This window comes from Neofelis nebulosa, chromosome 1 (assembly GCF_028018385.1).
Source record: "Neofelis nebulosa isolate mNeoNeb1 chromosome 1, mNeoNeb1.pri, whole genome shotgun sequence".
In the NCBI taxonomy this organism is placed as follows: domain Eukaryota; kingdom Metazoa; phylum Chordata; class Mammalia; order Carnivora; family Felidae; genus Neofelis; species Neofelis nebulosa.
The window spans coordinates 141,541,877-141,569,004 of NC_080782.1; the positions used below are offsets into that span (position 1 = coordinate 141,541,877).

General features: G+C 38.5%; 1 protein-coding gene across 4 annotated transcripts in view; it reads right to left on the reverse strand.

Annotated features, from left to right (window-relative positions):
- The window catches only part of PRR16 (proline rich 16), a 303,706-nt gene that overhangs the window by 155,095 nt on the left and 121,483 nt on the right, over positions 1 to 27,128 (reverse strand). Inside the window, exon 2 of one of the 4 annotated variants that reach the window (XM_058738234.1) lies at positions 10,410 to 10,501. The exons of the other annotated variants lie outside the window; for them this stretch is intronic. Within the exon in view, the coding sequence (XP_058594217.1) occupies positions 10,410 to 10,421 (12 nt within the window). The 5' untranslated portion in view covers positions 10,422 to 10,501. The remainder of the gene's footprint in view (positions 1 to 10,409; positions 10,502 to 27,128) is intronic. 4 annotated transcript variants of the gene reach the window in all.

A 27,128-nucleotide genomic window follows, 5' to 3' on the forward strand; every position in this document is an offset into this window, starting at 1 on the left:
ACAAAACAACAACAAAAATCAACCCAGAACATCCTGGATGCAGAGACAAAGTAGCAGAACTAGATTACTACCATCAACACTCTTGCTGCTAACACGTCAGTCCTCTTGAATAGGACACTAGACACATCACAGAAGAACATGAATGATAAATTCACCCACTTAAGTGTACAATTCTTTTCTGGTAAATCATTTTCAGTAAATTGACAGATGTGTGCAACTTTTGATGTAACCTAGCTTTCAGATTTGCATCACCCCTTAAAAAGACGTCTCAAGGTTATGTGCAGTTAACCCCTAGTCCCAGGACACCAATACTCTACTTTCCAACTCTAGAGACTGTTTTTTTATGGATATTTCATATAAACCGAAACCTATACTATGTGGTCTTTTATATCTGGCTTCTTTCACTTCGCAGAATGTTTTTGAGGTTCTTGATTGTTGTAGCATGTATCAGGAGTTGGTTACTTTTTTATTGCTGAATAACAGTCTCTTGCATGGATATTTAATATCTATATTTATCTGTCATATTTTATGTTAGATATTTGGATTGTTTCCAGTTTTGGGCTATTATTAAAAATACTTCTATGGATATCATAGTCCATGGTATGTACTGAATTATACTCATCATATGCCCATGCTCACGTGCACGGTTCCAAATACCCATAGTGTTTACTCAGCCTTGGGGAAGTTGGTGTTGAGATATATAAACCATTGATTTTAGACTTTCTAAGTGCTCTGTGAGTGTTTTAAAGTTTTGAGGTGAAGAGAAACAGGAGTGTAAAGTGGTTAGGAGTACAAAGTCTGGAGGTGGACTTCTTAGGTTTGTAAACCAGTTTAACATTGTATTAATTCTATGTTAGACAAGTCATTAGTGTCTTTGATTTTCTTGACTGCAGAATGGGGATAATGACAATGCCTCTTTTATTTTTTTTTATTTCTTTGTTTAAGTTTATTTACTTATTTTGAGAGAGAGAGAGAGAGAGAGAGAGAGAGAGAGAACACGAGGAGGGGAGGAGCTGAGAGAGAGAGGGAGAGAGAGAATCCCAAGCAGGCTCTGAACAGTTGGCAGAGCCTGATGTGAGGCTCAAACTCACAAACCAAGAGATTGTGACCTGAGCTAAAATCAAGAGTCAGACGCTTAACCAGCTGAACCACCCAGGCGTCCCTGATGATGTCTCTTTTATAAGCTTATAGTGAAGGTTAGATGACGAACAGGCTTTGCGCAGTGCTCACTAGATATTAACTATTATCATTACTGCTGTGCACCAAATCATCATGGAAATAATTTTTAAGAGGTTAGTACTGCTAGTAAATAAGATGTTTAGAAGATTTCTCAATCTATTTTCACACTAAGAGACGCAACTATCGCTTTTGCTTAATAGAATACACTATCAAGCATGAACACCGTATGTTTTCATACAGAGAGCAGCCAAATAACTATTTTCCTGTCTGGCCACCCCCACAGTGATGGCCTGGGGAAGAATCTCTAGTAACCACTAGGCAAATAAACTATTGGGATTACATCAAAATAAAAAAGCTTTTGCACAGCAAAGGAAATGATCAATAAAACAAAAGGACAATCTACTGGAGGTATTTGCAACTGATATATCTGATAAGGGGTGAATATCCAAAATATATGAAGAATACAACAGAACACCAAAAAAAAAAAATCTGATTAAAAAATGGGCAGAAGAGCTGAAGAGATAATTTTTCAAAAAAGAAATACAGATGGCCAACAGACACATGAGAAGACGTTCAACACTACTAATCATCAGGGAAATGCAAATCAAAACCACAGTGAGATATCATCAAACACCAGTTGGAATGGCTAAAATCACAATGACAAGAAATAACAAAGGCTCGCAAGGATGTGGAGGAAAACAGTCCCTCGTGCAGTGCTGGTGGGAATGCAAACTGGTGCGGCCACTGAAGAAAACGGTATGGAGGCTTCTCAGAAAATTAAAAACGGAACTACCATAAGATCCAGTAATTGCACCACTGGGTGTTTACCCAAAGAAAACGAAAACACTGTTTTGAAAAGATACATGTATCGCTATGTTTATTGCAGCATTATTTACAACAGCTAAGATTTGGAAACAACCTAAGTATCTTTCAACAGATGAATGGATGAGGAAAATGAAACATAAACAAATATATATGTGTGTGGGGGGGGATATTCTATAGATGTTCCATATTCCACACTCATTAAAGGGATGAGATTGTGCATGTGCAACAACACGGATGGACCTAGAGCGTATTATGCTAAGTGAAATAATTCAGACTGAGAAACACAAAAACCATAGGATTCAGCTCATAAGTGGAATTAAAACAAACGAACAAAACAAATGAATAAGCAAACAAACGAAAAGCAGAATCAGACCTAGAAATATAGAGAACAAACTCATGGGTGCCAGTGGGGGGAGGGTTGCGGGATGTGCAAAATGGGTAAGAGAGAGGGAGATACAGGCTTCTGGGTGCAGGATGAAACAGGGGGAAAAAAGGCACAGCATAAGGAATACGGCTAATGATATTGGGATAGCAGTGTAACAGGACAGATGGTAACTACACTTGTGGTGTATACAGCAGAAAACAGAACCCTGTCAAATCACTACGTTGTACACCTGAAACTAATGTGACATTATGTGTCAACTATACTAAAAAAAAAACCCAAAACAACAACAAAACAAAACAAAACTACAACACCAAAAACCAACCCAGAACATCCTGGATGCAGAGACAACGTAGCAGAACTAGATTTCTACCGTGAACATGCTTCCTGCTAACACGTCAGTCCTGTTGAATAGGACACTAGACACGCCACAGAAGAGAATGAATGACAATAAACAGAAAAGGCAATGACATAGCTTTCTCAGCTTAATTAGTTTAACAAATATAGAGTGCATACTATGGGCTGGGAATAATTCTTAATCCTTCAAACATAGTAATTTAATCTTCATCACAACCCTATAAAGCGTATCTATTTATTACCTCCAATTTCAGATGAGATCAGTAAGGCACAGAGAGGTAGAGTAATTTGACCAGTGTCACACTGCAAGCCAGTAACAGACCAAAAAACAGAGCTCCAGGGTGGAGTTCACACCATTCTACTTTGCTATCTATTTTACTGGGAGACAGACACATGTGACTGAAGCAAGACATATTCCCAGAAAAGACAGATAGAAGCATCATCAGTTTGTTCTGCACACACACCAATTTCCTTTCATCATACTATCTGATTTACTTTAAGCCACAGGAAAAGGCTTCTTTCAAAGATGAGTGAAATAAGAAAGGTCTAAATTATACCCTACTTTCAGTTTCATCTTAAATTCTGTTATCCATTCTGTATAAATGTAATACTGAAAAAGTCAAGCTTTGCAAGTTCAAAGATGTGATTCTTCACATGCCAGAAAGGATCCCAATCCTGACCATAAGAACATTCTCCCTCTTACCAATCACTTTTTCACTATCCGTGAATTGAGACAGCAATAGACCCTCTGAGGTAAAACATTCCCAATTTTGAAAAATGTTGCACAATTTATGCCCTCCCTGGGAGATCATGGTGCATATTAACACTTTTGACTTTTTAATTACATAAGCATTAAGTACATATGTGTAAAATTTAAAACCTACAGAAAAACGAAATGCAGCCCTACATTCATTAACATGATAAAGGCTCTGAAAAGTCTTGATATGTAGAAACCTGATTAATTTGTTTAGTGCAGCATTTCTCAAAATGTTAAGATAATGCAGTTTGCATTTCTCCTATGAAACACCTATTGATCTATATTGGAAAACAATGCCCTAGGTGGCTAACCAGTCTATAACAGATCGATGCAATTATTTCTTCTTCATTTTTTAGGCTTATTTATTTATTTTTGAGAGAAAGAAAGAGAGAGAGAGAAAGCACAGGGGAGGGGCAGAAAGGAGAGAGAGAGAGGGAGAGAGGGAGAGAGAGAATCCCAAGCAGGCTCTGCACTGTCAGCGCAAAGCCTGATGTGAGGCTTGAACCCACAAACCATGAGATCATTACCTGAGTCGACATCAAGAGTTGGACGCTTAACAGACTGAGCCACTCAGTCGCCCCATAATGAAAAGTTAATCGAATGCAATCTTTGAAGCCTGCATGAGACAGATGACAGTTAATAATATATGGCAACATGAGTTAACTGTCAAGATGAAAATAAAGAGAGTAATATTCGCTAACATCATTAGAGGCTTATCGTGCTCCAGACACTGAATGTTCTACTTGGATTACCTCATTTAATGTTCAAAACAACCATAAAAGGCAAGCATTTATTTATTGATTCTTGTTTCATAGAGAAGAAACTGAGTAATATGCTCAAGGCATGCACTTAGAAAGAGGCAAAGCTGGACTTTAGATACATGCATTTTAAACCCAGAATTCATCTTCCAGTAATTAAAGCGAACTGCCTTCCACTGTGTCCTAGGCAATCCTATCACTTACACATGCAGAATCCCAAGTCATAGGAATAAACTCGGAAATAGGTAATTGTTATGCAGAACTACCAAGGAAAATCTAGGAAAAATAATAGGGTTTATTCACCATAATTTATGTCAAGTCTGGATACCTTTGTTACCATAAAACCTTTCCATTTGTGTGTGTCTCCTTTCGCTTTACGAAGGAGCCCGATGATTGGAACATTTTTATTTTCTTCTTCCCTATCCAAAAATAACTGCAGTGACAGCATATTTTCAAATGGTGGTATATTCTACACAGAGCTGAAAATAAAAAAAAAATGTATCTGCAGTCAAAGAATTATTTCATATTACTTTTCATTTTTCTTTGGAAGGATTATTCATACATTAATCCCTAATTCCAAAATACAAAATATGTGGTGTTTGTGAGTGAATAGTGTGAATTTTTTTATCATTTTCTCCCTACTGCATACTTTTCAAAGTGCTAACATTAAGTTTCTGCAAATCAAATTCTATTTTGACATATAGACTTTTAAGAAGCAAAAAGAATGTCATGCAAAAAGCACTTGATTTAAAGACCGGAAAAAGTTACTAAAATATGGAATGCCAACTTCTAAAAAATGCACACTTTTCATGTTTTGTTCTCAGAATACAATATACAAGTAATGAGTAAGGCACTTCTGCAGCTCTCCGTAGAGTCTTCATTCCCTGGTGACCTCTTTAGAGCATCTGAAAATGGGGGGGGGGGGGGGGGACAAAAAACCTATCTGTAGAAAGAATCTTCTTCTTTCACTCCATACATACTTCTTGAGCCATTACTTTCCTAGATGTTGAGGATTCTGTAGTGAAAAGAAATGATAAGGTCCGTACCCTGAAGGAACTTCCATTTGGCAGGGAGGAGATGGTCAAGAAATTAAAAAAAAAAAACAAAAAAAAAACCGCATAAATGAGAAATCACAGAGCGGTTGGTAACTACAGAGAGAAAAGCTAGAGAGAGACAACTGTGTGCCAAGTGGCTGAGTGTGTGATAGGGAGTGACAGAGACACATATGGACAGTGACAGCTCAGGCTGATGGTCTAAAAGAGGTACCATAGCCACTGGGGGCTAAAAGAGTGGAAGGGGCCAGTCATGTGCATACTAGTAGCAAAGGCCTGGAAGCACGAATGAGTCTGGGAAGCCCAAAGAACCCAAAGAATAGTTTGCGTTGGTAGAGAAGAAGGTAGAGGCATCTGACTGATAGGTGAGTTCTAGGGTCCATGGGGCCACAGCAGACTGACCACAAGGTACACAAACACGGTAAGGAAACTGAAGGAGCCCTGGTGACAATAGGAGGCCACAGTTTTCAAAATGGGCTGACACTCCTTCTCTCTCTCTCTTTTTTTAATGTTTATTTTTGAGAGAGACAGAGAGAGCAGGGGAGGGACAGAGAGAGAGGGAGACACAGAGTCCAAAGCAGGCTCCAGGCTCCGAGCTGTCTGCACAGAGCCCTACGCGGGTCTCGAACTCACGAACCGTGAAATCATGACCTGAGCCAAAGATGGATGCTTAACCGACTGAGCCGCTCAGGCACCCCGTCGTTCTTTTCTGCTTCAACCCCTACTTTGTGTGCTCTGAGGAAAATGGATTGTAGGATGGCAAGGGAGGAAGCAAGGTCTGCTTAGGAATTCATGTAAGGATGGTCTAATTAAAGGATGAGGGGAGTGAAGATGGTAAACAGGAGTCAGGATATGTTCTTCAGTCAGATTTGACAAAACTTCCTAGTGGATAAGACACGCACGGTGAGTCCAAAGGAGGAAGCAAGAACGATCCCAAGACTTTGGGCCCTGGCAGCTGGTGCGATTATGGAGTGATTTACTGACAGTGAGGAAACTGAAGAAAGAGAAAGAAGAGTGGCAGATCTAGGCATTGATTCTTAAGTTCTCCTTTTGACATGTTTATTTTGCAACACCAATCAAACGTCCAACAGAGATGATGCGTGGGCTCTGGGGAGAGGTGAGGGTCAGGGCTGTGAATCTGGGAGTTATTCACATACAGCTGCTGATGGAGCTTTGAAGGACTAGATGAGGTTAGCATGGAGGGGAGGAAGGAAGAGAGCTCTCAGATTGAATACGTGGGCCCAGCAACATCCAGTGGTGGAGGAAGCCAGAAGGATTCAGCCAACAGCACTACGGAGGGGTGGCCAGTCAGAGGGGAAACATGAATTGACCAGTTCAGCACCCAGAACCTTGGCAGGTACCACAACAATAACCAAAGAGGAGAGCATTCTGGCTTTATTTCACCTACAGCTTTGCGTTTATAGCAAGTTCACTGACCGACATCATTAGAAGTACTTGTGTGCCGCCTAAGGCTGAATGTACACAATACTTGTCCAGAATAACTTCCACGGTGTTTTGATTTAACAATAAAATCAAACAAGCCCGTCTCAGAAGCACACTTTCCTGCAGGTTATCAATCACTGCACACAAGTGTGAAGAAATGCAACATGGCCACGGAGCTGCTTCATCATTGCACCTGCAGACGTTGCTGCCATTATGCTCTACAAGGTTTCGCTCTTACCATGTTCAAGGTCATTCGCATGGATGAATAAATTTAAGATCAATTTCATTCACTGTTTTGTTATGGAACTGCACAATACTGCAAAAGTTCTGCTACATAGTCCTCATATTCATCTTTTCACTTCACTAACTGAAAAAGGAGACTCCACCGTGGCTGGCAAGTTCGTTGCACATCCCATGTTTAAAAATTCTGAGGACTACTGAACAATACTTATGTTATGTTTTGAGCCACACTTGTTTTAGTTCCTCTCTACCATCACTATTCATCCTTATTTCCTGTACTCGAATTATTACTTCTTATCTTCTCTCTGATTTACTTCCAACTCCCTTCACTTACATTGCTTTCATACAAATATATATATATATATATATATATATATATATACACACACACACACACACACATGTATATACATATACATACATACATATATATGTATATATATGTAGATATGTGCATATACATATATACGTATATACATGTATATACATATATACGTATATACATGTATATATGTATATGTATACACACACACACACACACACACACACACACACACACACACATTGCCATACTCTGAACCTATCAAGGGCAAAACCATGTTTTGGTAATCTTCACATCTCTCACTTCTAACAAAGTGCCCAGTACAAAGCACATTTTCACCAAGTGTTGAGTGAATGCGTGAATTAAGTAATCTACTTAGTTCAAACTGTTCTTTTTTAGTTTGACAAAAATGATAAAGCTATCAAAGGACTGCTTTATTATATTTAAATTAACACACTTAAGAGAAATTTTCAATTTTCCTATTGCTGAGATTTATCAGTCTTCCAAACTGTCCCAACTTTCTTTAATTTGGATATGTAATTTTCATCAGTGTGCTGGTATAATAAACCATTTTGAGTGACAACTGCTATTCAATTGACATTAGATTTTTTTTTTTCTTAGCCTTAGGAACTAGCAATGTGGTTGAACTCAATAGCATCATTAAATGTTGGATTTTCTCTTTTGTTCAGTATGGCAAATACTTCTGAAGAAGTATTTTAAAATTTAGAGTCCTGGGGTGCCTGGATGGCTCAGTCAGTTAAGCATCTGACTTTGGCTCAGGTCATGATCTCATGGTTCATGAGTTCTAGCCCCACATTGGGCTCTCAGCTGTCAGCAAAGAGTCTGCTTCAGATCCTCTATCCCCCTCTCTCTCTGCCCTTACTCCATTCTCTCTCTCTCTCTCTCAAAAATAAAATAAAAACATTAAAGTAAAATAAAGTAAAATTTATAGTTCTTATAAGCATTATGAAAAGTTACCGTAAATTCTATATCACTATTTCTACTAGTCAACTTTATAATTATTTCAACAGTGAATTCTCTGTTTTCAATGAACTATCCTCAGCTAAAAGAGTTAAATATTAGGCCTGAATGTTTTTCCTAGAAAAATTATAAATGAGTTGGAGAGGTGCTATCACTTTCTGTTAAGTACAACAGAAATCTTAAAGGTACAAAATACTTCACTGGAGAGCAGATACACTGTCTGGTTGGAGATTACCAAGACTTCATTCTGATGGAAAATGCTAAGCCTGCAGTGCTCTGCTTTTTCTGAAAAAGTCATATCAAACAGAATACATGGAAATGAGGCCCTGAATTCTCTGGCTCACTAGGTCAGCTGAAGGTCTCAGGAACTCATATTGAATAAGTGACTTGCAAAATATTAATCATCAGTTAATATAAGAGCTAGAATATGAATTTAAGAAATCTTCATTTCTAGCCTTATCTTCACCATGTGATTTGATCTTGGTTGTGTCATTTAGTTTTATGGTGAAATCACATTATTTATTAAAAAGAAAAGTAAAATAAAAAGCAATTCTAAATATCTCTCCATGAGTATTGCCTATCAATATAAATATAGACAGGTTTTCTAATCTCTTTCTCCTGATTTAGTCAAAAACTTACCTTTACTTTCCATTGGGTGTGTTTTTATATTTACATAGACCTCAATAACTTGTATTTTATTTATCTGAAAAGTGGAATTTTAGAAGATAGGTATAGCTAAATCCCAACTAGCATTCCTTCTTGTTTTACAAGTAGGACATATTAAAATGAAGACAATTCGTGGTGTGAGTCCTAACTGTTAAAAACCGTGCGATTATTACAACTCCATATCTGAAAAAAAATGTTTACTAATTACATTATTTAATTGAATTCGCTGTACAGGCGAATTAACAGGCTCTCAACTACAAAATTGATACTACTCAGAGGAATTCATTTCAAATAGGGTATTTCCAAACACACAACCAAAGGATGTAACTGATTAAAGAAAAATAGAAAAATATTAGACCTGAATATAGGTCTGAATTAGACCTGAATAGACCTGTTTGAAAACAGGTCAAAATATTCCCAATATTTGACATTATCCAGACATCTTTTACTTTTGGTTTTACAAATAATAAATTTTCTCTTCAAATTCAATAGTTAACTGACCATGGCATCTTTCAGATTTTATCTAGTGTGGAAAAATTTAGTATTCATATTTAACACAAAGGATAACTGGAGTCCTGTATAGATAGGAACACTGAAATAAAATTATTACTCCAGAAGCATCACAGCTTAATAAGTAATAAGCCCATATTCTTTCATATATAGAAAAGTACTGATACCAATGAAATCTTTATTGTTACCCTTTGATCGTGGGAAAATAAAAATTTGCAACAAACGAACATTGTTGACCTTGACTGTACATGTTTTCACTTCATTAAGGATTCACAGCTGTTAAAGGTAATGATCCTTCTTATGGTCACATATGGTGTGGTCGACTATCCCTGAATTATGAATGAGTTCTAAACAACACAAATCAACTTTTAAGGGGAAAAAATGAGCATAATTCAATATTGGTTCTAAATAATCATACATTGTATGTGATTTTTGTTTTTTTAATGGCCCAAATGACTAGTTGTCTGTAGTCAATATTATAAAGGGAAGTTATGAAAATGTAAACTAGTTTTGTTCATAAAAAGCATAGGTATGCTAACATGAACCCATTAATCCTGGCACCTTGAAAGTTAAATCCTACAATTAAATAAACAGTATAAGTATTCCTTAAAATACCTTTGGAGCTCCACAGAGCAAACTATGCTTAATTTCATGGTATTATTATAGATATTTTCCTCTATGGAATTTAAACATAAAACATAACTTCTATGTTGTGAAAATGACATATGACAACTTATATGGCGATAACTAGTGTTGTGATTGTTACCTGTTTTCAAGGTCATTATTTAATAACTTGAATATCCAAATATCTAATTGTTAATTATCATTTCTGTATACATTTAGAATAACAAATGATATACTGGACTTGCAAGTTTCTTAGAAATGCTGGCATGTGTTGTCCAATTCCCTGCGAGCGTCATGTCAGGGTGGGGCTGACCTTCTCGGGCATTTCCTGGTATCCTGTTGTCTGCCTGCTGCACTGTTTCCCTGTTTCATCATGTGGGGAGGTGGGAGTAGGTTATGGAGCTTCTGTTAAAAAAATTAGAGAACTTTTAAAAATAGCGTATTGACTTTAGACTTTTCCAAACACACTGAACTGAACAGGTGCAGGAGATTATGAAGGGGGGAGGGGGAAGCATGAGTCAGGATGAAGGAACTGGCTGTAGCAATGGAGATGCGCACACAGATGAGAGAGAGGAGAAGTTCACATATGAAGTGTGTGCAAGGAGCAAATGCACATGCAGGGGGCTACATCATGTGGCTGAAAACATAAGAATGGTGGTATAGACATCAATCAATAAAATGTCCAGGAACTTTTCACTGACTACCTGGTCTAACAAAAGCTTGCTATATAGCAAGTCACTGGAAATTTTCCTGAGACTAACACATAACCGGTTTTGTTCTGCACACATTAATCGATGCTGTTTTAGTATTGCTGCCCAATGAGTCATTAATGTACAAAAATAAGGACGAGCTCTAGAGACAGTGATCAGGAACAGAAGGGGCATTCGGTCAAGTGCCAGAAACCAATATAAATACCCCACAAGCAGTGTGGTGGTGTTGAGTAGCATCTGGAAACCAGAGAGCAATCCTCAAATATTTGAAAGGATGCCTTTTCTTAGGAAACCAAGACTGGCTGTGTGAAGGGCTAATGGACTGAACCAACCTCAGAGAAACATCCCCTAGAGCCTGTTAACAAAAGACTACGCTAAATCTGAGCGACAGATGAACTTAGAGCAGAGGCTAAGTTTGGCAGTGCTATTGTAAAATCTCTAAGTACCAGAGGGTAGTGAATACAGAGCCCATGGCCTGTGAGGTCTAAATACAGAGTTGATGGTCCATAAGGCTGCACCCAACCCAGAGATGCTAGATCACTGCTCCCCAAATGTGGAGTCCTCAGTCCCTGCCTTAAACCTCCAGTAGCAGGTTCTTCAAACACTGAAGTTGCTATACTTGTACCTTGTTCAAACTAGGTATCCACAAAAGGACATGAGCTATGTCATTCAGTCTGCCCAATCATTCACTCATTCTGTCACTAACTACCTACAGAGCCCCGTGCTTTGTCAGTACTGGTAAAGAGAAAGGGCACAGGGGCGCCTGGGTGGCGCAGTCGGTTAAGCGTCCGGCTTCAGCCAGGTCACGATCTCGCGGTCCGTGAGTTCGAGCCCCGCGTCAGGCTCTGGGCCGATGGCTCGGAGCCTGGAGCCTGTTTCCGATTCTGTGTCTCCCTCTCTCTCTGCCCCTCCCCCGTTCATGCTCTGTCTCTCTCTGTCCCAAAAATAAATAAAAAACGTTGAAAAATTTAAAAAAAAAAAAAAAAAAAAAAGAGAAAGGGCACAATGTTCTCATTATCTAGCTTCTTCCTGTTCAAGTCTTGATTTGCTTTATCTACAAAATAACTTTGAATATTTAATAGTAGAGGAAATGCAAAATCATACTTTGGAATAAGCTCAAGGCAGTTAACTTTATCACTTGTCTGCTTATGATGAATACTCACTCATTCATGAAATACTCACTGAACACCAATTATGTGCCAGGAGCCCTTCTAATTCTGGGGAATAAAACACCCAGAATCCCTGACCACACTTTTATTATATACATGTGGATTACAGGAAACATTTCTGTTAATAATGAATTATAATTATAAAATTTGAATGTAAAAATTACTAATTTAAAAAATAATCAGAGATTCATAAACTTATAACGCTGAAATAGAAAAGCAAAGAAAGGGTCAAAAATTAGCTATCTATATTAATACCTCTGATGGAATTTATGCACTTTTGTTTTCCCCTCCTTTCCCCCAAAATTGTTTTTTAAGTTTATTTATTTATTTTGAGAGGGAAACAGAGACATTGTAAGCAGGGGAGGGGCAGAGAGAGAGAGGGAGAGAGAATCCCAACCAGGCTGTGCACTGTCAGTGCGGAGCCCAACGTGGGGCTCAAACTCAGGAACCCAGAGATCATGACTTGAGCAGAAATCAAGAGTAGGATATTTAACAGACTGAGCCACCCAGGTGTCCCGTGCCCAAAATCTTTTATATGAAAAGGCCACTAAAACAAAGGCCTAAGGCAGGGAATGTCGATTTTTCCCATGGAACACTACTGTTTCATTCTGCACATTAAGACACACGGGAGATGGGTTGTAGAAGTAAGGCATCCACGGCCAGACTCTCTAAACTATGTGGCCCAGTGAAGATACTAATTTGCTTCTCTTTTCTTATCTCTGAGAGGGAGGTATTAAAAACAAAAACAAAAACAAAAACAAAAACAAAACAAAACAAAAAACCCTAGAAAACAAAAAAAAACACAAAAAACAAACAAACAAACAAACAAACCACACATGCATCAGATGATCAATGTAAGAATTAAATGAGCTAATACATGGACAGGATTTAATACTCTTTGAAGCACATTAGTGTTTGCCCTCACTTCTGTTATTAAATCTGAAGAGCACGGCAGAAACAATACACATCAGAATCTTCACCGACAGAAGTTGCCAGAACACTTCAAATAAACAATTTGGAACTTGACACTTTAGCCTTGTCATTAATCTCAGTGTCAAATATTCTCTGGGCAATCTAGCAGCAGACCATGCCGCCATAGTTGAGTCTCCATATGTTCCCCCTCACAGCAAAGTACAAGTGCCAGCCTCTAAGTTCACTGCCAGAACTCACCAGCTTCATAAAGGCTACCACTTTTATTCATGTTTTCATTCTGACAGTATAGATTCCGTTCTACTGTCTGGCAGAGACTGTCTGGCTTTGCACAGTGGAAAAACAAAACAAAACAAAACAAAACAAAAACAACTTACCAAACCATTCTAGCCATAATTTGTGATCTTTTTCAGCAACAGAACTTTTTGGCCAACTACAAGCTAAACAATATCTTCCTTCATTCCCAACCCCCACCATGTATTTCTGAAAGAGTCTCAGACTAGGCTAAAACCAAAATGGAAAAAGGTTTCAAAATTATCTGGTAAACATTCGAAGGAGATCATGAAATCGCGTTTCAATTATCCGGAGTATCAGTTTCCATTCTAGAAGGAAAACATCTGAACTCTATGCTTGGAAGCAGCTACTGTGAAACAACAGAATATGATCTGGGTTTGTTAGAGGGGGAAAGCAGCAAACCTGAATTCTTGACAAATGTGCATTTACATTTTTGGCTTTTGCAGAACTAATCAACATCCACAATCTGTTTTAATAACTCCGTCCTGAGGATTTGCTTATTTTTCCAACAACAAGGGGCAGACAAAAGCCCACAGGATAAAAAGTGAATGTCGAAGAGGTTTTTCAAAAAGCATGATAGGTTTTACACTGAGCAGGCCCCATTATCTAGTCTCCTTCTGATCAACCACACACATTTGTTTTTTTTTTTTTTTTTTTAAATTTTTTTTTTTTCAACATTTTTTATTTATTTTTGGGACAGAGAGAGACAGAGCATGAACGGGGGAGGGGCAGAGAGAGAGGAAGACACAGAATCGGAAACAGGCTCCAGGCTCCGAGCCATCAGCCCAGAGCCTGACGCGGGGCTCGAACTCACGGACCGCGAGATCGTGACCTGGCTGAAGTCGGACGCTTAACCGACTGCGCCACCCAGGCGCCCCTCAACCACACACATTTGTAAAATGTGTCACATGCACCGGGTCATGGTCTGGTAATCGAAGAAAAAGATGTCTCTGTCTTAAGCTATCACGTTTCTCTAGGAATCAAACACACACCCATACCCACAAGCCCCCAAACCATCAATGGAATCCATGTGTGCTAGTGTGCTTTGCTAAGGAAAGCTCCATTCAAATTCTAATCAGTATCCAACTGGCTGCAATGAAAGTTCCTGAGGGAAAGTGATAACCTCTTACTCATGTTTAGAACATTAGCATCTGAGGATCAAAGGAGATTTGTTTATGGCCAAACAAACATAATTAATACTCAGCTCTTAGGCTAAGCTTCAGGGCGCTATTGGACTTTTGGTCCAGATTTCTTAAGTGAATCATGTGTCTGGATACAAAGAATTAAAATGGGGTGGCAGGGGTTCAGTCTCATTTTAGTGGCCATCATCTATAGGATCTATGACTGCCTTAAAGAAAAAAGTAATTTTTCAGCATATCAGCATATCACTATGCTGTTGAAATTGCAACAAGAAACCCAGAAAAGCCTTCAGTAAAAATACATTTTAAAAACTGAATTTAATTATGTGATAGATCATATGTGTAAAGCAATCCTATTTATAACAGGATTATTATAAATATAATAGCAATATTCAAATTTTGGATAATGTGTTAGTTACTTTGTCCAAATGGAAGGTAAAATGATGGTTTGGATTTCATGTAAATGATATGGAAATACCTTTAGGGGATTTAAGTCATGAATTTTAGTAATAAAAGGCTTATAGAATTATTGAAAAAAATATAGAGCATGATCTTCCATAGAGCAATTGGAGATTGAAGATTTTTTTCTCAAGATTTAAGAGAAAGAAGAAAGTAGCAAAAAAGTTTACAAACTTCAAATTGAAACCAATTGCAACTTAAGTGCTACCAAAAAGACAATGGTGAAATCTGACTATAAAATCTAGCATACCTCATTTATAGTATACCAACACGAGCTATGATTGCACATTCTATGATTATTCAGAAAACCAGCAATTACACAAGATGCGATCCTTATTTTAAAATTCAAGCTTAATTACCAGGTTTCTCTCACTGTATTTAGATTCGTGCAAGATGCACTATATCCATGATCCATGTATAAATTCATGGGTAAATAACAGCATTATGTGTCCTTTAATTACTGCTGAACTCCTAACTGGATGCTTTTGCCTAAAATCTTCATGAAGTATGCACAACGCTCACGTTTTTATCCAGTAAGAATCTCAGTTGCAGAAAGGAAAGCGATATAATCACTAATCCCTCACTTCAGTAAAATGAAAATGTGACTTTTCAGAATCAAAGTATGATCAAAACACCTAAGTGCTCAATTAAAAAAACAAACAAACAAACAAACAAACAAACAAACAAACAGGCATTAATACCCATGCTGAAAAGGACTTTAAGGTTTTGTGGAAGGAGGATGTGAGTAATATATACATGCTTCACTGAATAATGCAATAAAAGAATTGCATGTATTAGCATTTTAGAACCCAAAATAACATATTTTTAAGATTATCAAATTAAATAATGTATGTATGGAAGCTTTTTTAGCTTTAAAGTATATTTGACTGTAGTTAATATTGATCTCAAAATTAAGAACTCATGTTGCCACATCAGATATTCAGAGTTTAAATAAGAGTTCAGCATTGAAATAGAGTATTTCAAGGCAGGTGAATTTTGAACCAGTTACCTTTGTTGTGCAAGGGAATTTATTGACCTGGCTAGCAGACATATGGAAAATGATGGACACAACCCACAACCTTCTCGGCTACAAATCTATACACTAAATGGTAAGGAACTGCTTTTCTAAGAGAAACACAGGAATGATTTGACAAAATTTATATTGCTTCCAGTCTACTTTCATGCCTGTATTCCTATTATTTTAATCTTGAAACTTTTCATGGTCTAAAAGCCTGGATGAATGACTCCTCATCCTGAGATTATCATTATCAGTTTCCACATGATTTGACAAATATCCCTGAACAGTTTGAAAAGGGAAGCCAAGGGATGTAAATTGATGAAGAATATCCATTCTTATAAAAGGAAAGCACATATTTTTGCGAGATATGATCTTCCCAAGATGAAGAGTCAGCTCTATTCTGAATATAAGCAGTTTTGAGGATTAATTTGCCTCACAGAATACCGAGACCAGCAGCAGACATCTTCTTTTTGACAACTTTCCAGGACGATAATGAGAATGAAGATCTCAGTTTACACTCCAAAACTCCAACCAAAAATGGGTTAATCTCATTTTATTTTGTATGGGTCAAACACAACCACAGAACCTTGGATCACAGCAGAATTAAAAATAAAAAAATAAATTGAATTAAATTAAAATTAACAAAAAACAGGTGAAATACCATTTAGAAGTTTAGGAAAGCTTAATAATTATCACAATATACTTTTGAAAGAAATATAATTTTTTTAATGTTTATTGATATTTGAGAGACAGAGACAGAGAGTGAGGGCAGAAGGGGCAGAGAGAGAGGGAGGCACAGAACCCAAAGCAGGCTCCAGGCTCTGAGCTGTCAGCACAGAGCCCAGCGCAGGGCTTGAACCCATGAACTGTGAGATCCTGACCTGAGCCAAAATTGGACGCTTAACCGACTGAGTCACCCAGGCGCCCCAAGAAATGTAATTTTTTTAAGTTTATTCATTTTGAGAGAAAGAGACACAAAGAGAGAGAGAGAGAGAGCACAGAAGCAGGGGAGAGGCAGATAGGGAGAGAGAGAATCTCAAGCAGGGTCCACGTTGTCAGTGCAGAGCCTGATGGAGGGTTTGATCCCACAAACTGTGAGATCTTGACCTGAGCCAAAATCAAGAGTTGTACGCTTAACCAATTGAGCCACTCAGGCACCCCAAGAATTGTAGTTTTATCATTAAAAATAGATTAGAAAACTCTAGCCTAATAGAAACAGCCCTATAATTAATAGATTAAAATGCCTTTTTTCAGGATATAAAACCATGAATTAGTATGCTAGCCATTTTTTTCTAACTACTAAACTGTGTATAAAATTTGAACTGTTCAAGCAGTAAACAAATCTTCACCTTGAAGACATGTCTACAGTTTTGTGTTTCTACTTGTTGGACAGCTTTGCACCAACTACTGTTCACTTCTGCCTCCTATTTTGAATGCTAATGTAATCATAATCAATTCTTTTTTTTAATATGAAATTTACTGTCAAATTGGTTTCCATACAACACCCAGTGCTCATTCCAACGGATGCCCTACTCAATGCCAATCACCCACTTTCCCCTCCTTCCTCCCCCCCATGAACCCTCAGTTTATTCTCAGTTTTTAACAGTCTCTTATGATTTGCCTCCTTCCATCTCTGTAACTTTTTTCCCCCCTTCCCCTCCCCCCATGGTCTTCTGTTAAGTTTCTCAGGATCCACATAAGAGTGAAAACATAAGGTATCTATATTTCTCTGTATGACTTATTTCACATAGCATAACACTCCACTTCCATCCACGTTGATACAAAAGGCCATATTTCATTCTTTCTCATTGCCACATAGTATTTCATTGTGTATATAAGCCACAATTTCTTTATCCATTCATCAGTTGATGGACATTTAGGATTTTTCCATAATGTGGCTATTGTTGAAAGTGCTGCTATCAACATTGGGGTACAAGTGGCCCTATGCATCAGCACTCCTGTATCCCTTGGGTAAATCCCTAGCAGTGCTATTGCTGGGTCATAGGGTAGGTCTATTTTTAATTTTTTGAGGAACCTCCACACTGTTTTCCAGAGTGGCTGCACTAGTTTGCATTCCCACCAACAGTGCAAGAGGGTTCCCATTTCTCCACATCCTCTCCAACATCTATAGTCTCCTGATTTGTTCATTTTAGCTACTCTGACTGGAGTGAGGTGACATCTCAGTGTGGTTTTGATTTGTATTTCCCTGATGAGGAGCAATGTTGAGCATATTTTCATGTGCCTGTTGGCCATCATGATGTCTTCTTTATTAAAAAAAAATTTTTTTTACGTTTATTTATTTTTGAGATAGAGAGAGACAGAGCATGAACTGGGGAGGGTCAGAGAGAGAGGGAGACACAGAATCCGAAACAGGCTCCAGGCTCTGAGCTGTCAGCACAGAGCCGGACGCAGGGCTCGAACTCATGGCCCGCGAGATCATGACCTGAGACGAAGTCGGACGCTTAACTGACTGAGCCACCCAGGTGCCCCCTGGATGTCTTCTTTAGAGAAGTGTCTACTCATGTCTTCTGCCCATTTCTTCACTGGATTATTTGTTTTTCGGGTGTGGAGTTTGGTGAGTTCTTTATAGATTTTGGATACTAGTCCTTTGTCCGATATGTCATTTGCAAATATCCCATTCCATCGGTTGCCTTTTAGTTTTGTTTATTGTTTCCTTTGCAGTGAAAAAGCTTTTTATCTTCATGAGGTCCCAATAGTTCACTTTTGCTTTTAATTCCCTTGCCTTCAGAGATCTGTTGAGTAAGAAACTGCTGCAGCTGAGGTCAGAGTTTTTTCCTGCTTTCTCCTCTAGGGTTTTGATGGTTTCCTGTCTCACATTCAGGTCTTTTATCCATTTTGAATTTATTTTTGTGAATGGTGTAAGAAGGTGCTCTAGTTTCATCCTTCTGCATGTTGCTGTCCAGTTCTCCCAGCACCATTTGTTAAACAGACTGTCTTTTGCTCCATTGGATATTCTTTCTTGCTTGGTCAAAGATTAGTTGGCTACACTTTTGTGGGTCCAATCTGGAGTCTCTATTCTATTCCATTGGTCTATGTGTCTGTTTTTGTGCCAATACCATGCTGTCTTCATGACGACAGCTTTGTAGTAGAGGCTAAAGTCTAGGATTGTGATGCCTCCTGCTTTGGTCTTCCTCTTCAATATTACTTTGGCTATTCGGGGTCTTTTGTGGTTCCATACAAATTTTAGGATTGCTTGTTCTAGCTTTGAGAAGAATGCTGGTGCCATTTTGATTGTGATTGCATTGAATGTGTAGGTTGCTCTGGGTAGTATTGACATTTAAACAATATTTATTCTTCCAATCCATGAGCACAGAATATTTTTCCATTTCTTCGTATCTTCTTCAATTTCCTTCATAAGCTTTCCATAGTTTTCAACATACACATCTTGTACATCTTTGGTTAGATTTATTCCTAGCTATTTTATGCTTCTTGGTGCAATTGTGAATGGGATCAGTTTCTTTTTCTGTCTTTCTGTTGCTTCACTATTAGTGTATAAGAATGCAATTGATTTCTGTACATTAATTTTGTATCCGGCAACTTTGCTGAATTCATGTATCAGTGGTAGCAGACTTTTGGTGGAGTCTGTCGGGTTTTCCATGTATAATATGTCATCTGCCAATTTTGATGCCTTTGATTTCCTTTTGTTGTCTGATTGCTGATGCTACAACCTCCAACACTATGTTAAACAACAGCAGTGAGAGTGGACATCCCTGTCGTGTTCCTGATCTCAGGGGGAAAACTCTCAGTTTTTCCCCATTAAGGATGTTATTAGCTGTGGGCTTTTCATAAATGGCTTTTATGATGTTTAAGTATGTTCCTTCTATCCTGACTTTCTCAAGGGTTTTCATTAAGAAAGGATGCTGAATTTTGTCAAATGCTTTTTCTGCATTGATTGACAGGATCATATGATTCTTATCTTTTCTTTTATTAATGTGATGTATCATATTGATTGATTTGCGAATGTTGAACCAGCCCTGCAACCCCGGAATGAATCCCACTTGATCAGGGTGAATAATTCTTTTTATATGCTGTTGAATTCGATTTGCTAGTATCTTGTTGAGAATTTTTGCATCCATATTCATCAGATATATTGGCCTGTAGTTCTGTTTTTTGGCTGGCTCTCTGGTTTGGCAATCAAAGTAATGCTGGCTTCATAGAATGAGTCTGGAAGTTTTCCTTCCCTTTCTTTTTTTTGGAACAGCTTGAGAAGGATAGGTATTATCTCTTCTTTAAATGTCTGGTAGAATTCCCCAGGGCAGCCGTCTTGTTCTGGAGTCTTATTTGTTGGGAGATTTTTGATAACTGATTCAATGTCTTCACTGGTTATGGGTCTGTTCAAGTTTTCTATTTTTTCCTGTTTGAGTTTTGGAAGTGTGTGAGGGCTTAGGAATTTGTCCATTTCTTCCAGGTTGTCCAGTTTGTTGGCATATAACTTTTCACAGTATTCCCTGATAATTGCTTGCATTTCTGAGGGATTGGTTGTAATAATTCCATTTTAATTCATGATTTTATCTCTTTTGGGTCCTCTCTCTTTTCTTTTTGAGAAGCCTGGCTAGAGGTTTATCAATTTTGTTTATTTTTTCAAAAAACCAACTCTTGGTTTCATTGATCTGCTCTACTGCTTTTTTAGATTCTACATTGTTTATTTCTGCTCTGATATTTATTATTTATCTTCTTCTGCTGGGTTTGGGGTGTCTTAGCTGTTCTGCTTCTATTTCCTTTAGGTGTGCTGTTAGATTTTGTATTTGGGATTTTTCTTGTTTCTTGAGATAGGCCTGGATTGCAATGTATTTTCCTCTCAGGACTGCCTTCGCTGCATCCCAAAGCATTTGGATTATTGTATTGTCATTTTCATTTATTTCCATATATTTTTAAATTTCTTCTCTAATTGCCTGGTTGACCCATTCATTCTTTAGTAGGGTGTTCTTTAACCTCCATGCTTTTGGAGGTTTTCCAGACTTTTCCCTGTGGTTGATTTCACGTTTCATAGCATTGTGGTATGAAAGTGTGCATGTTATGATCCCACTTCTTTCACACTTATGAAGGGCTGTTTTATGATTCAGTATGTGATCTAAATTGGAGAATGTCCCATGTGCACTAAAGAAGAAAGAATATTCTGTTTCTTTGGGATGCAGAGTTCTAAATATATCTGTCAAGTCCATCTGATCCAATGTATCATTCAGGGCCCTTGTTTCTTTATTGATCCTGTGTCTAGATGATCCATCCATTGTTGTAAGTGGGGTATAAAAGTCCTCTGCAATAACCACATTCTTATCAATAAAGTTGCTTATGTTTGTGATTAATTGTTTTATATATTTGGGACTCCTGTATTTGGTGCATAGACATTTATAATTGTTAGCTCTTCCTGATGGATGGACCCTGTAATTATTATATAATGCCCTTCTTCATCTCTTGTTACAGCCTTTAATTTAAAGTCTAGTTTGTCTGATATAAGTATGGCTACTCCAGCTTTCTTTTAACTTCCAGTAGCATGATAGATAGTTCTCCATCCCCTCACTTTCAATCTGAAGGTATCCTCAGGTTTAAAATGAGTCTCTTATAGACAGCAAATAGATGGGTCTCATTTTTTTTTAATCCATTCTGATACCCTATGTCTTTTGGTTGGAGCATTTATTCCATTTACATTCATTGTTATTATTGCAAGATATGGGTTTAGAGTCATTGTGATGTCTGTTGGTTTCATGCTTGCAGTGATGTCTCTGGTGCAAGTGATGTCCTTGCAACATTTCACTCACAGAGTCCCCCTTAGGATCTCTTGTAGGGCTGGTTTAGTGGTGATGAATTCCTTCAGTTACTGTGTTTTAGGAAAACCTTTATCTCTCCTTCTATTCTGAATGACAGACTTGCTGGATAAAGGATTCTTGGCTGCATATTTTTTTCTGTTCATCACTTTGAAGATTTCCTGCTATTCCTTTCTGGCCTGCCAAGTTTCAGTAGATAGGTCTGCTCCTACCCTTATGTGTCTACCTGTGTATGTTAGGGCCCGTTTATCCCTAGCTGCTTTCAGAATTCTCTCTTTATCCTTGTATTTTGCTAGTTTCCCTATGATATGTCGTGCAGAAGATTGATTCAAGTTACGTCTGAAGTGAGTTCTCTGTGCTCTTGGATTTAAATGCCTGTTGCCTTCCCCAGATCAGGGAAGTTCTCTGCTATGATTTGTTCAAGTACCCCTTCAGCCCCTTTCTCTCTCTCTTCCTCTTCTGGATTCCTATGATATGGATATTGTTCCGTTTGATTGCATCACTTAGTTCTCTAATTCTCCCCTCAAACTCCTGGATTTTTTTATCTCTCTTTTTCTCAGCTTCCTCTTTTTCCATAATTTTATCTTCTAATTCACCTATTCTCTCCTCTGCCTCTTCAATCTGTGCTATGGCTACCTCCATTTTATTTTGCACCTCATTTATAGCATTTTTTAATTCCTCATGACTATTTTATAGTCCCTTGATCTCTGTAGCAATAGATTCTCTGCTGTCCTCTATGCTTTTTTCAAGCCGAGTGATTAATTTTATGACTATTATTCTAAATTCTTGTTCCATTATATTGCTTAAATCTGTTTTGATCAATTCTTCAGCTGTTGCTACTTCCTGGAGTTTCTTTTGAGGAGAATTCTTCCATTTCATCATTTTGGCTAGTCCCTGCGGTAGCTCCAAACTGCAGGGCACTTCCCCTGTGCTGTCCAGAGAAATTTGTGTTGGTGGGCGGGGCCACAGTCAGACTGGTGTGTACCTTATCTTCCCCCTCCCAGGGGCAGGACTCAGTGTGGAGTGGTGTGGCCCCTGTCTGGGTTGCTTGCATACGCCAGGCTTGTGGTGCTGCTTCTATGGGATCTGACATATTAGCGGGGGTGGATCCTCAAGGTGCACAGGGGTGGGAGGGGCAGACTTAGCTCACTTTGCCCTTGGTGGTCCCCTGCGGGAGGAGGTCTGCAGCACTGGGAGGGAGGAAGGGAGGGAGGCAGGCGGGTCAGAGGAAGCATTGGGTGTTTGCGTGGTGCAAGCAAGTTCGGTGAACTGGTTCCCTTTGGGGTTTCAGCTGGGGGATGGGAGAGGGAGATGGCGCTTCCCAGTGCCTTTGTTCCCTGCCGAGCTGAGCTCTGTCTTCCAGGGCTCAACATCTCTCTCTCCTGGTGTCCTCTCACCCTCCTGCTCTTGGAGCAGAGCTGTTGACCTATAACATTCCAGATATTAAGTCCCATTGGCCTCAGAACTCACGCAGTCCGGCCCCTCCACTTTTGCAAGCCAGACTCAGGGGCTCTGCCTTGCTGGGTGGGTTGCCCCTCCACTGCCCAGGCTCCCTCCCACCAGTCCGTGTAGGTGCACCACCTCTCCGCCCTTCCTGCCCTCTTCCATGGGCCTCTCGTCTATGCTTGGCTCCAGAGAGTCTGTTCTGCTAGTCTTCTGGCGGTTTTCTAGGCCAATGTGGGTGGAATCTAAGCTATCAGCAGGACGAGGTGAGCCCAGTGTCCTCCTACGTCACCATCTACCCTTCCCTCCAATTCTGAGTATCAGTACTGGTTTCAATATTTCTGCATGAAAAGGGCTCAGAGGCAGCAATCTAACTGGAAACTGTAGACAGGGTCGAAGCTACTTGGGCTAAGAAATTTGTTTGGCATACCAAAACTACTATTTAAAAAAAAAATTCTTTAAGCTTATTTAGTTGGAGAGAAAGAGAGAGAGTAGGGTAGGGGCAGAGAGACAGGGAGAGAGAAGATTCCAACCTGTCTCCAAGCTGTCAGCACAGAGGATCAACATGGGGATCAAACTCACACACTGAGATCATGTCCGTCCGACCCAGAGTCGGGACACTTAACCAACTGAGGCACGCAGGCACCCCGAGAACACTATTTTTATTTAAAGCATAGGTTCCATCCCAGGGGGTGAGGGTAAGGTGACATGGAGATTATAGAAGGAAGGCTAAATCTTACTCCATCCTGTGCTAGCAAAAGCCTCTAGTCATTACATCTGATCCATTTAGGTTCAAAAGGAAACAAGTAGACATGTTTCAAGGAAACATAAGGGAAGAGCTTCAACCAAAGCAGGCCGGCATGTCAGTGATGCTGCCCAAGGTGCTCCAAGATGTGCTACCCAATGGAAGGAAGAGTTCCTTCCAAGGAAGGAAAAGAATGAGTGATTCAAAGACGTTAAAAGGTAGGTCTCTACCTGTAAGGTGTGTTACTGTTTACTTATGTCTTTATTTTCATGAGAGGACTGATTAGGAAAATATCAGAATGTGTGAAACTTACGAGATTTTCCTTGTTTTTTTCTAAAGTGAATTTTCCAGGGGGGGTGCGGAGAAATACAGATATGGTAATAAGCTCCAGGAAAACAAGGCAAACGGAAGGAAACAAAACAAACACCGAAAGAAAATTCCCTGTTGGCACGATTTAAAGGGGTTAGTGAAAATCTTCTTTAATATGCCTTGGGAAGTGGGGAAGTACAGGGAAAAACTGCTGTCTTTGTGAAACAGACTAAAAAAGACCTCTGAAACTAACACAGGTAGTGAACACAGTACTAGACTCTGAGGAATCACAGGGCAAGGGTCCCTAGAGCAGCATCCACAGTGGGGGCACAGCTACTGTCCCCAGCTCACCTATGTGGACAAATCTCTGTAAATCCCCAATGAAAATCCCTTTGTAGAAGAAAATATCTCTTTGTAGAAGAGATATCTCTTTGTAGAAAATATCTTTGTAGAAGAAATGACCCATTGATCTCTAAAAGTGAAAAGAATCTGAGGTTTGTTTTAGTTTCTTCCTTGCAGTGTTAACAAGATAATATTTATTTTTTTTAGTATTTTTTAATGTTTTATTTCTTTTTGAGAGAAAGAGAGAGAGAGAGAGAGAGAGCGCAAGTGTGTTCGAGCGGGGGTGGGGCAGAGTGACAGGGAGACAGGATCCAAAGCAGGCTCTGAGCTGACAGTAGAGAGTGAACTCCTGCATTGGGAGATCATGACCTGAGCCTAAGCCAGATCCTTAACCAACTGAGCCAGCCAGGTGCCTCAAGATAAAAATATTTATTATTATCTTGTGTAATAATTTATTTTTATTAATTGTGATTGTTCTGATTATTATAATATATTATATATTAATATATTTATTATATTATTATAGTGTAATAATTATCACATTTCATACATCATTGGGTCTGGGATATACTATGTTAAAAAAAAAATGAGAACTTTTCAGATTAAAAAAAAAAAATTTAATTTATTTCTGAGAAAGAGAGAGAGACCAGGGGAGGGGCAGAGAGAGAGGGAGACAGAAGATCCGAAGCAGGCTCTGTGCTGACAGCAGAGAGCATGCGGTGTGGGGCTCAAACCCAAAAACTGTGAGGTCATGACCCGAACTGAAATTGAATGCTTAACCAACCAGGCACCCCAGAACTTTTCACTTTTTGTTTGAAGGTGAGAAGAGAGGTCTGTCTTTGCAAAGTGAATAAGCTAAGATCTACATTTCACGACTGGCCCCAGGAACAAATTTGTTATAAATCATGGGAAGGTTGTGCTGCTGCAAATACATTTTTTAAACAACTGAACCAAGCACCACTATTTTCAGGTTTTAATGAGGCAGCAATAAAATATAATTTATTAATATCTGAAATTCCTATACTGAAAAATGGAATAAAAAGGCTTTCCCTTCTGATGGAATCCTCCAATGCATTTCCTCCATTTTTGAAATTATTTAATAGAGCTTTGTATATTTCCTTGACTAAATTCTTAGGGCCAATGATACATGATCTTAGGTAAAGGATGTGATATGGTTTACAACACTTTATCCTAAGAGAATCACACTGGTGGTCAATAAAGTGATTGCAGGTGATAAATAAAAAAAAAAAATTAAAGTCAATAGTCAATGCAATTCAGGGAGCTTGTGTGACTCGGTTGGTAAAGCGTCTGACTCTTGAATTTGACTCAGGTCATGATTTTACAGCTCATGAGTTTTAAGCCCCATATTGGACTCTGTGCTGACAGTGCAGAACCTGCTTGGAATTCTCTCTTTTCCTCTCTGCCCTCTCCTGCTCACACGCATGTGTTTCCTCTCTCTCTTTCTCTCTCTCTCAAAATAAATAAACTTAAAAAAAATAAAGTATGCTGCTTCACTTTTATTGAGGTATAACTGATAAGTAAAATTGTAATACAATTAAAGTATACAACATGATGATTTAATCTACATACACACTGTGAAAGGATTTCTACCAAGTTAATTAACATATCTGTCATTTCACATATTTACCTTTTTCTTTTCCTTTCTTCTTCCTTTCTTTCTTTCTTTCTTTCTTTCTTTCTTTCTTTCTTTCTTTCTTTCTTTCTTTCTTTCTTTTTCCTTGTGAATACTGAAGTTCTAGTCTCACAACCAATTTCAATTATACAATGCAGTGTTATCAACTCTCACCCAACATTTTACATGAGATCTTCTGACCTTATTCATCCTGTAACTAAAAAACTGAATCCTTTTACTTGCCTCTTTGAATTTCCCCCACTCCCTCAGCCCACTGGCAACCACCATTCTACTCTCTTTTTCTATAAGTCTGACTTTTATTTGTTCCTTGTTTGTTTGTTTTAATTCCACATGGAATTAATACCACACTGTATTTGTCTTTGCCTGGTTTATTTCACTTAGCATAATGTGCCTCGTTTTACCCATAGGGAGCAAATGACAAGATTTCATCTTTTTTTTAAGGCTGAAGATTTCATTATTAATATAAATACAAGGAGAATATGTACTTTTACATTTTAGAAAACATTACATCTTCTTTATACATTCATCTCCTATTGGAAGTTTACTTTCAGGGCTATGACGAACAATGCTGCAAAGAACATGGGAATACAGATATCTCCTTGATCTAATGATTTAGTTTACTTTGGACATACACCCAGAGTTGGGATTGTAGGTTCAAATGGTAGTTCTATTTTTAATTTCTTGAGGAACCTCCATACTGTTTTTCACAGTGGCTGCACCAATTTACATTCCCACCAACAGCATGCAAGGGGTCCTTTTCTCCACATCCTCACCAACACTCGTTAATTCTTGTCTTTTTGATAATTCTAACAGGTGTGAGATGACATCTCTTTGTGGTTTTGATTTGCATTTTCCTGATAATTAGTGATGTTGAGCATCTTTTCATAGGCTTGTTGGCCATTGGTATGTCTTCTCCACAGAACAGTTTAATTGGGTCCTTTGCTCATTTTTTTTTAGAAAAAAAATTTTAAGTTTATTTTGAGAGAGAGAGAGAGAGAACACACAAGTGGAGGGAGGGGCAGAGAGAGAAGTGGGGA